Source organism: Calypte anna, chromosome 27 (genome assembly GCF_003957555.1).
Source record: "Calypte anna isolate BGI_N300 chromosome 27, bCalAnn1_v1.p, whole genome shotgun sequence".
In the NCBI taxonomy this organism is placed as follows: Eukaryota; Metazoa; Chordata; class Aves; order Apodiformes; family Trochilidae; genus Calypte; species Calypte anna.
This window is the reverse complement of record NC_044272.1, coordinates 1304838-1315166: the sequence shown is the minus strand read 5'-3', so window position 1 is coordinate 1315166 and position 10329 is coordinate 1304838. Positions and strand designations below refer to the sequence as shown.

At 62.3% G+C, this 10329-nt stretch overlaps 2 protein-coding genes across 2 annotated transcripts; both read right to left on the bottom strand.

The window, feature by feature from the left end:
• Positions 1–795: 795 nt before the first annotated feature.
• CSF3 (colony stimulating factor 3) lies at positions 796–3249 on the bottom strand. The gene is made up of 5 exons (XM_008505763.2): positions 3165–3249; positions 2712–2875; positions 2253–2360; positions 1967–2113; positions 796–1817 (listed from the first exon to the last, which is right to left on the bottom strand). Exons 1-5 carry the CDS (start codon positions 3178–3180, stop codon positions 1647–1649), a joined length of 606 nt encoding a protein of 201 aa, XP_008503985.1. The 5' UTR covers positions 3181–3249; the 3' UTR covers positions 796–1646.
• A 1966-nt stretch (positions 3250–5215) lies between these two features.
• PSMD3 (proteasome 26S subunit, non-ATPase 3) lies at positions 5216–9240 on the bottom strand. The gene is made up of 12 exons (XM_030466013.1): positions 8990–9240; positions 8365–8555; positions 7923–8060; positions 7603–7739; positions 7269–7459; positions 6968–7071; positions 6771–6885; positions 6552–6671; positions 6372–6475; positions 5953–6108; positions 5782–5832; positions 5216–5677 (listed from the first exon to the last, which is right to left on the bottom strand). Exons 1-12 carry the CDS (start codon positions 9159–9161, stop codon positions 5600–5602), a joined length of 1557 nt encoding a protein of 518 aa, XP_030321873.1. The 5' UTR covers positions 9162–9240; the 3' UTR covers positions 5216–5599.
• Positions 9241–10329: the final 1089 nt, after the last annotated feature.

Sequence of the window (10329 nt, the reverse complement as noted above, 5' to 3'; positions counted from 1 at the left end):
GGCTCGGCCTCCACCATGGGCAGGCTGGGCATGGGGTGGGGGTGCTGGCAGTCATGGGACGTGAGCATGGGACCAGTGAGAGGAAGTGGGGCAGGGAGAGCCCGTGGTGGCCAAACACCGCTGGAGGAGGCCGTGGGGGCTTGCCAGGGCCAGGGGAGATGCCCATGGCTCCTGGCTCTGTGGCTTTATGTGGGCACAGTCATTGCTTTTCCTGCTTTGAGGGGTCCTGTCCCCTTGTGGTGGCTCCAGGAGGGCTCTGGGCACGTCCCCAGGCAGATTCCCCTTGTGGCAGCAGCAGAAGGGTGACAGCCTGACTGCCCTCCCACTGCCACCACCCCCCTCACAACCAGGGCCCACGCACCCAGGTGGGCTCTGCAGAGCCCTGAGCATTCATCACACTGTGCTCACCATCCTGGTGCAGGCTGGGGATGCTCTGGGGTGCCAGGGTTGGGGTGAGCCCCCCATGAGCTGCCAGCAGGTCCTAGCACGGTGCTGGTACCGGGGCTGCTGCCCTGGGTCAGCACTTTCAGGCTCTGGTGCTTTCTAGGAACCGGCTCTTGCCCAAGAGGTCTCGCTGGGTGTGGGAGGAAGCTGAATCCCCCCCCCGGGTGCTTCCTGGCCCTCTGTGGACTTGTGCCACATTGCTGGGGGCCGGGGGTGCTGTTTTCCACTGAGGTGATGCCAGTGACTGCAGTGGAAATGAGCCAGTTCCCTCCTGCCCCATCTCTGTCCCCACGCCCTGGTCACGCGGTGTGTGTTCCCCCCACGCAGGAGAGGCGGGCAGCCCGGGTGCTGGAGCAAAAGTAGACTTTATTTCCATCTTTACTGTGTATAAAAAAAAAATAGCTGGTGTTTCTCTGGTGCTGACCTAACCACAGAAATAAATACAGTACAAAACAGGCCACGGGCAAGCCCAGCTGGGCAGCTGTGGAATTCCCTGTGGGAAAATATGGCTGTGTGGGATGGTGGGAGCTGCCCCAGGGGCTGTGTGGGGCTCGGGGCAGCCAGGGGTATGTGAAATAACTTAAACTGCAATAAATAGACTGAGTTTAGCAGGGAAGGGGGAAGGGCAGAGTGAGGATGCAGCCTCCCTAAAGGAAAAGCCTCATCCTAAGAGGCGGCTGCATCCCTCCAGCACCTCCGTTTTCCTCTCCCTGCCTCTTACTTAATGGCTAATAAATATTAATTAGTATAACTATGCCTAATAGAAATAACAGCCCTCAGGTCTGTCCCTGCAGGCTGTAGCCCAGGGAGGGAGATGCTCTGAGGCATCTTCATCCAAAGATGCATTCCCCAGGCCAGGCAGGATGCCCCAGGGGTACCTTGGGGAAACTGAGGCACACACAGTGCCAGCAGCAGGGGGGCTGGGCAGAGCAGAGGAGTGGCTGCAGAGGCTGAGCCCAGCTCCCAAACCTCATAGCAGAGATACACTTTTGTTTAAATATTAAACGAGAGATGCTGTGCACAGACACCTATGCACGGGTGGCACCGCAGGGCTGGCCACCCTGCTCAGGGGCCGGGGGGCAGGGGGGCCTCCCTGGCCCCATAAATATTAAATAGCAATAAATACTAAGCAGAAAAGCTGGGTGCTCCCTGGGAAGGGGGCATAGGCTGGAACATAAATAAATAGGGTCGGTGGCCAGGTGTCAGAGGTGGGCAAGGTGCCGCAGCGCCCGGTACGCTGTCTCCAGGAACCGCTGGAAGTTGGCCAGGATGAAGAAGCCACCGACCTGGTGGTGGAAGTGGGAGGAGAAGGCGGAGAGGGACCCCTGGTCCTTGGTGGGGTACGTCACTGTGGCCAGGCCCAGGTCCTCCATCTGCAGTGGGACAGACAGGACGGTGTCAGCTCCAGACCCTGAGACACCCCAGGAGGTGTGGAGCATCCTGGTGGTGCCCATGGCGCTGGTAGGAGCCTGGGGGTGCAAAGCCCATACCCCTGCTGTACCCACCGCATCACCCCCCTTACCTGCTGCTGGATGTTGGAGGAGAGGTTGGCAGTGTCCAGCTGCAAGGCCTCCACCAGCCCGGCGTGTTCTGGCAGCAGCTCCAGGATGGCAGCGAGGGAGCTGTGGTAGGCACGGAGCCCATCACGGAGCTGGCTGAGGCAAACCTCCTGCGGTGGGCACAGCAAGGTCAGGGGGCTTGGCATAGCCTGGGCACCGAGCCGTGGTGGGCTTCAGGCTGGCACGAGCAGTGAAAGCAGTGGAGCTGAGACTGGCCAGCTCATGGCAGGGATGGCTGCCGGCACTCACCGCCTGGAAGGTGCGGCTGTGGCACTGCTCCAGCGGTGTCTGCGTGATGCCCAGGTCCTGCCGCACCAGCAGCAGCTCTTCCTCCTTGCACAGCTGGAAGGTGTCACACTGCAGAAGAGGGGGACAAGGTCAGGGTGGCTGGAGGAGCCCCACACCCCGTCCTTGAGCTGTGGGATCCCCCAGAACCCAACCAGGAGGAGGGAGGGGATGGGGTGAACCGGACATGTGATGAGATGGGGACAGGGCAGGGCTGCCCCAGCTGGCACATCCCCAGGGAGGTCCCCAAGCATCTCCAAGGGTCACAACCCCTGCTGGTGCTCCAGGACCCTGGGGCTGGGCAGCACTGGCTCCCGGCCTTGTGGTGCTGATAAGGCCAGGGAGGGGAAGGTCCCCTTATCTGTGACCCCACAGCATCCATGGCCACTGCCCCCCCCCAGCCTCGGGACCCTGGGGACTCACCACCACCTGCTGCAGCATGGCCACATCCCCCTTGATCTTGCGGGTGAATTCGAGGTTCTTGTGCAGGAAGAGTTGGAAGTCCTGGTCCCCTGAGAGCTCACCCAGAGGTGCTCCATCCAGCGCCCGCCACAGCAGCACACCCAGCAGCAGCAGTGCCAGTCCGCCTGCGGGACAGGAGACAGGGGCTCAGCACCCACCTGGGACCCTCACCCCGACCCTGCAGCAGGAGCTGGGCTCAGCAGCCAGATCCAAAGCCCTGGGGGATGGCAGAACCATTTCTGGCTGGAGAAGAGGCAGAGAGCACCCCAAACATGAGTGGGGGTACCTGGTGTCCCATGGGGGTGGGGGCTCCAGGTGTGCAGGTGCAGTGGGTACTTCAGGTTTGATGGGTGCAATGAGGGGATGAGGGGTGCAGTGAGTGCTGTGGGAGCAGCGGGTGCTGTGGGTACTCACGGGTGAGGGTGCACATGGTGCCCGGCTTCGCCTCTCGTCCTCTCGGCAAGCACCTCCTGCTTGGGCTCTGGGTGGCCTCATCGATCGGGACATTTATAGAGGGCCCCGGGGATTCACACCGATGTGGCAACAGCGCCGATTGCTTCAGTGTCTTAATCACCAACATGCAAATCATGGGAACCCTGGGGCTCCGGCCGCTGCCCCCCCCCCGTGCTGCCCGAGGGGCTTTCCCAGGGCCGGGGGGCAGTGGTGCCCTTTGAGGCGGTGGTGGGTGCCCGGGGCAGCCCTGGCACTGGGCGGGTGCTGGGACGGTGCTGGTGGTGACTCATTAACAGGCTGAACGGTGACCAGCAGGGTCACTGCGAGTGACCGGGCCAGGGGACAGTGGCTTTTCCCTCCAGGCTTGACACCTTCCCTAGCCCAGGTGGGCATCAGCCCCACCGGCAGCACCAGCCCCTCACCCTGGGAATTGGGACTGGGACCCTCAGGGTGGTGGGACCAGCTGGAGGTGGATAAGGTGACTGGGCCATGTTCCGTGTCCCAGGATGCAGCACTGAGCACACCACGACCCCCCCAGCTTGGGGCCAACCCCCCCATTCCTTCAGGGAAGTGGCAGCCAGGGCAGCCCCGGAGCAGGTCCAGCTGCTCCCTGCCCCACCACCTCCCCGCTGTACTGAGGAGGGAATTTTGGCTCATGCTGCTTCCCGCAAGTGAATCCAGGAGGATCCCCTGGGCTGGTGCCAGCTGGACCGCGTCCCGCCCAGCACGGGCCAGCTGGAGTCTGGGGGGCACCCACTGACCCAGAGCATCTGGGCAGGGCGACCCCAGGGTGAGGCTGAACATGGGGGTCTCACGCTTTCCCACTGACCCCCTGCCTAGACCCGGGTCCTGACACTATCCCTGTGCTGGTTGTGAGGTTGGGGATGGAGACAGGAATCACCCGGGGGCTCCAGCCAATCAGTCAGTAGCACCCAGGCCCACACCCAGCACAACGCAGGTGTTAACTCTGAAACCTAATGATGGCTTTACTTCCCAGGACCTGGCAGCACTGCTGATCTGCCTTCAGGCTGCCTGAAAGGATCTTGGTACGTGTCTGGTCATGGGGTTTCCTGGGACCACCCTCCCCCAGCTCTGCTCTTGCCCACCATGGAGCTGGGGGGAGCCACTGTCCTTCCAGACCTCTTCTCAGGGGGCTCAGCTCAGTGACCCCCAGTCCCTGCAGGATCACCCCAGGGATGTTTCCAGTGTGGAGGTGCTGCCTCAGCAGGTTGGTGCTTTCAGGAATTGGGGTGGGGGGGATATGAATCAGTGCATGGTGGGGGCCCAAAGCCCCTGTCAGCTTTCCCAGGAAGGAAGTGGTCACTGGAACATGTGGGTGTTGGGGTGCAGGGCTGTCCCAGGCACCCACCCTGCCGTGGTTCTGCCTCATGGCCACTTCTGCTCCCCTGCGCCTGATGCAGCACCCACAGACCCTTCCTGGTGTTTGTCAAGACCCAAACACTTCCATGGGGTCCCTGTGCTGGATCCATCCCACCCTGGTGCTGGCTGGGCTCTTGCCTTCCCAGCTCCATCCTGGCTGGTGGGTCCAGCCCAGGGACCCCAGGGGTGGTCCTGACGTCAGGGCAGGCTGCGTCCATCACCCTGGGGCAGCCCCACACTTGACCCTCATCGCAGCACTGGTGCACTGGGAGATTCCCAGATTTCAGCACAGGATGAGCCCAGCTGGTCCCAGATGCTGGCAGGACTCAAGGGGGTGCTGCACATCCCCTGTCCCCACAGCTGGCATCTGCAGGGGGCAGTGGGGCACAGAGAGGGCACAGCCTGACCCTGTGCCTTTACCAGCAGGGTGATGGGGTGGCAGGGGCTCAACCCTTCCCCTGGGTCTCCAAGCCCCCATTTCCTTGTCCTGGAGCCAGTGCCAGTACCGTGGGGACATCAGCCCCAGCCTTGGGGGGTGGCACCCCAGCCCTAGGGGGGCAGGTGCAGATCACAGAAACCAGACCTAGAAACACTCAGGGTCCCAAGAAACCCCCAAGAGGAGGTGACCAAGCTGGTGTTTTTCTAACTTTTATTTTAAAAGTCATAATTGAAGCTTAACAAAGTTTGACCCCATTATTGTTGTGAGAGCTGGGGGCACCCGCGGTCCCGGGCTTCTGCCCCCCACCTGCCCTGGCCCCACATCCCCCAGAGCTCCCAATTCCTGGCCTGCGCCTCTGCCGGGCTCAGCCACGACCATCACCACCAGTGACCTTAAAAGAATGTTTGGTTCTTGGGGAAGGGGGAACAGGGGCCCAGGGCACCCCCCTGTCCCCTCCCACAGCACAGACATGCAGGTATTTAAAAAAGAAAGGCAGAGGGGGAGAGGGCTGCAGGGGGCTACGCTCAGACAGCATCTTCCCTAGGGACAAATAAAAAAATACAGCTGGGTCCAAGGGTCATGGGAAACCGTCGTCATCGTCCTCTGCCATCTCCTTGGCAAACTCCAGGTCCTGCTGCTCACGCTCCCGGCGCTCCTGCAAGGCAAAGGTGGAGGTTGTTGGCAGCTTGGGGACAGAAGTTGTGTCCTTCCCATGACCTCGTTGGACACTGGGCTGCAGGGACACAGGTGAGGTCTCACCTCTGCAGATTCCAAGTCCTTGTTGTAAGATTTGGGAGGGAATCTCATGGCCTGTTAAAAAAAAAAAAAAAAAAGGGAGGAGCTCAGAGCTGGGAAACGCCACAACTCTGCCTGGTGTCCCCTTGTCCCCTTGCCTGGGAGCTTGCTGTGCCCTGACCCTGCCACCCTCACCTTGACAGACATGTTGTGGATGTCGAGGCAGAAGGAGATGCGCTGGTGGAAGGCCAGCTGGGGCTCACGGGTGGAGTAGATGTCAATCATCTCCTTGGACTGGACGTAGCCCTTCTCGTGGTTGATGCTGGCCTCAATGACACCGTCCCGGATGGCCTGCAAGCCGAGGGCACGCAGTCAGGGCACCCGTTGGCTGTGGCAGTTTAGAGTGAAGGGAGGAGCTGGCTGCTGTGACAGGAGCGGCGGGCTCAGGACACAGCGCAGGGAGGGGACGTGGTGCCCTGAGTGTCCCCAGCAGCCCTGGGGACACTAAAATCACTCAACCTAAAACTGGTGGCTGCCCCGGGATCGGGGCAAAGGCAGCCTGACTGCGAGGAAGGGGGCTGAGGGCAGCCCAGGACCCCGAGGGACAGGACTACCTTGGCGACAATGAACTCTGCATCCTCTGGACTGTCCAGCTGCAGTTTCTGGGCAATGTCAGCCAGGGAGATGCGGGAGTAGGAGAGGCTGATCATCCTGACACCTGTGGGGGAGGATGGAGAGTGGAGCCCCCTGGGTCAGGCAGCCCTGTGTCCCCAAACACCCCAGTTACCTCCTACCTGTCTTGATGACATTGTGTCTCAGCCGGATGATCAGGGTGTAGGTGCCATCAGCCTGAAACTTATCCCCAAACTGATCAAGGACTTGGTTGAACTTGGCCAGGTTCCCTGTCCTGACGGCTGGAGGAGGGAACGTGTTAATTGGGAACGAGGTAAGGGTTGGGATGTGGTGAGGACTGAGGGGAGAGGAGAGAAACCTCATCCAAGGCAGCTCCATACCCTGAGTCAGGAGGAAATAGGGCATAAGCGAGCGCTTGAGGGACGGCTGTCGGAACTGGAGCCTGTCCGGGATCTCCCCCAGCAGCAGCTCCACCACGATCAGCAGCTTGTGCACCTGGAGCAGGAAGAGTTGATGAATCCCCAGCCCTGAGACAGGAGGTTTTTGGTCCCTACCAGCTCCCCCTGTGCCTGCTCACCGTCTGCTTGAAGCCCACGGCCGTGTGCTGCGGTGCCTTCCGCAGGGCGTTGGTCATGGTCCTGCGCGCCTCCGAGTACTCCAGCTGGATGGCCTTGATCCTCCCTGTGCTCGGGGGGCGTTGGAAAAGCCACTGAGTGGATCCGAAATGACCCACCCAGATGGGGCTTCAAATCCTGCTTGGAAACCCCATCTCCTGCTGCTCAAAGAGTTTTGGGTTTTTTTTTCTGGGGGAGGGAAGCAGAGAACCTCGATCTGGGGTGCAGCCCAAGCGTTGTGTGGGACCCTGGGCAGCATCTCACCTGTGTAGTAGAGGTACCGAGCCCACTCGTTGTTGTTGGCCTGTTCAGGAAACACCGACTTGGAAACGAGTTTTTCTGCTTGGTCGTAGAGGTTGTAGTGGAGATAGTTCCTCAGCAGCAGGTTCAGGAGGGTGGCCTGACCATCAGCATCGTGGCGCAGCGTGGCCGTCCGTAACCGGGCGTGCAGGAAGCTGCAGGAAAGGGAGAGAATGTGTCAGGGAGGGGGAAAGGAACTGCACTGCTCCCCAAGGCACCCAGGACCCAAAGGGAGAGAATGTGTCAGGGAGGGGGAAAGAAACTGCACTGCTCCCCAAGGCACCTGGGACCCACCTACCTCCTGACCACGTCGAGTTTGTTCAGGAATTCATAGATCCGGGAGTGGTAATAATAACATTTTGCCACCACCAGGTCAAGGGCCCGGCGGTTTTGGGAACTGATCTTCTGCATCAGCTCATCGGACACTTTCTGAGCCTGCAGGAGGGAAAGAGAGGTCAGAGCAGAGGAACTGCAGCCAGAGAAGAGAAGAGAAACAGTTCAGAAAGAGCAGAAAGACAAAACGGAGCTGCAAGGTGGAACCTGAGGGCCTCCAAGGACAGGTGAGACAAAGGGGAAAGCGTGGGGCCACAGCCAGACAGGTCCCTGCAGGAATCTCACCTCTGGGTACCGCTTGCTGTTCATCAGGTGGATGACCAGCAGGAGCTGGAGGTAGGTCTCCACTTCTGGCAGGAGTGGGGCTGAAGCCGCCTTCCCCGTCCGTGGGCGGAACTGCAGCTCTGCTTCTGTGTCCATGGACTGGGGGGAGAGAGGTGTTGGACCATCACCCCCTCCTCTGCCACTGCCACCACCACCGAGGCTTGTCCCCACCCAGCCCATCCCCAGTGACAGCTCTGCTTGAGGTGTGACACTGCAGCCAGCCAGCTGCTGGCACCACATCCCCATCCCCAGCAGCCCAGCTCATCCCAGACCCTCCTGAGCCACGTGTTCCAAGTGTCCCCAAACCCTCACTGTCCCCACTGCCCTCCTGCCTGGCACAGCAGCACTCTGGAGGCTCCTTGGCAGAGGAAAGGTGTCCCCTCTCTGTCCCCTGCTGCCATACCTCCTCCAGGAAGCCGAGGAGGAAATCCCGGGTGGTGCTGTTGGAGGTGAAGAAGCCCGTGATGGCTTTGTGGAGAACGTTGGAGTTGAGTCTGCGGGAGGTGGAGGGCAGTGCCCGCAGGGCCCGCAGGACATAGCGTGGCTCCTTCCCCGACACGGCCTTTTCCAGCTGCTTCACGTGCTCCTTGATATCTGCGGGGCAGGAGGGGCGGTCAGTGCTGCTGCTGCTGCTGCTGCTGCTGAAGGAGATGCCGGAGCGAAGCTGGTGCCGGGATCCCCGGCTGCCCGCGGCACCGGGGCTGTGCGGCCTCAGCGTCCTGTCAGACCCGACCTTCCCAACCCCATAACACAGCCCCACCTCCCTTCACCTCACAGCCCCCTCGTGTCCTCCCGTTCCCCTCTTCCCGCATCCCTTCCCGCCCCTCTCTCCTCGCCCCACACCTCCTCCTCCTCTGCAAGGATCCCCCCACTCAGGACCCCCTAACCACCCCCCTACTCTCCCCCGACCTATCCCCGCTCTTTCCCTCCCCCAACCCTCAGATCCCCATTCCCCAGACCTCTCTCAGCCTCTTTCTCCCCCCAGGACCCCCCTACGATCCCCTCAGCCCGCGCTTTCCCCCCCTCACCCTCCAACGTGATGGCGTCAAGCTCCCGCTGCGGCTGCCGCTCCCCGGTCCCCTCGGCCGCCGCCGTCGCCGTCTCCTCTTGCATCTCGACGTCCGGGGGGGCAGGCGGTGGCCCATCGGGGGGGGCTTTGGCCTTGTCGCCGCGGCGGCGGGACGCTCCCTCCTGCTTCATGGCCGGGCGCGCCGGGCCGGCCGTGACACTGCAACAACCGCGGGGCACGCCGGGAGCCGCCAGGCACGGCCAGCCGAGCGCCAGCCAGGGCCTGCAGCCGAGCGCCGAGCATCGCAACCGCTCCGCTCGGCTCCGCTCGGCTCCGCTCGGCTCTTTCCGCCGCGCCCTCGGGTGTTTCCCGACCGCCGCTCGGCTCTTTCTCGGCTCTTCCCGCCCTGCTGGCGGCGCGTGCGCGGTCGCTTCTTGCACTCTGCGGTGTGAGGGGGGGGGGTGTGAGGAGTGGGCTGTGTGGTGTGGGGAGTGAGGCGGGGGTGTGAGGTGCGGAGCGTGAGGTGTGCGGAGCGAGGCGTGAGGTGGGGGGCGTGAGGTGTGAGGCGTGAGGAGCGGGCTGTGAGGAGCGGGCTGTGTGGTGCGGGGAGTGAGGTGCGGGGTGTGAGGCGGGGATGTGAGGTGTGCGGAGCGTGAGGTGTGCGAAGCGGGGTGTGAGGTGTGCAGAGAGGGGTGTGAGGCAGGGCGGGTGGTGTGGGGAGTGCATCGGGAGGTGTGCGGGATATGAGGCAGCGCAGGGCATGCGGTGTGGGCAGTGCAGCAGGAGGTGTGCAGGCTGAGGTTGCGTAGGGTGTGTGGCGGGATGTGTGAGGTGTGAGGGGCGCAGCGTGAGGCAGTGCGAGGTGTGTGGCATGGGGGGTGAGAGGCAATGCGGGGCGTGAGGTGTGGGGGGTGAGCCACGCAGCGTGGGGTGTGAGGTGTGGGGAGCGAGGCGTGTGGCACGGGGAGCACAGTGTGGGGAGTAGGGCGTGAGCCATGCGGCGTGGGTGTGTGAGCTGTGGGTGTGGGGAATGAGCCGTGCAGCGTGGGGTGTGGGGAGCGCAGTGTGAGGAGCACAGTGTGGGGAGTAGGGTGTGAGGCATGCGGCGTGGATGTGTGAGCTGTGGGGAATGAGCCGTGGTGAGTGGGAAGCAAGGCAAGTGGGGAGTGAGGTGTGAGGCATGGGGCTGGTGGTGTGGGTAGTGTGCCCCACGAGGCACAGGGAATGAGGAGTGTGGTGTGGGGCACATGACATGGGGGATGAGGCGTGAGGGGGTGCAGGGTGTGCGGAGCAGGGCACACAGCATGGGTGGGGAGCCATGGGTGTGAGGAGTGCGGCCATCTCAGCACTGTGCAGTGC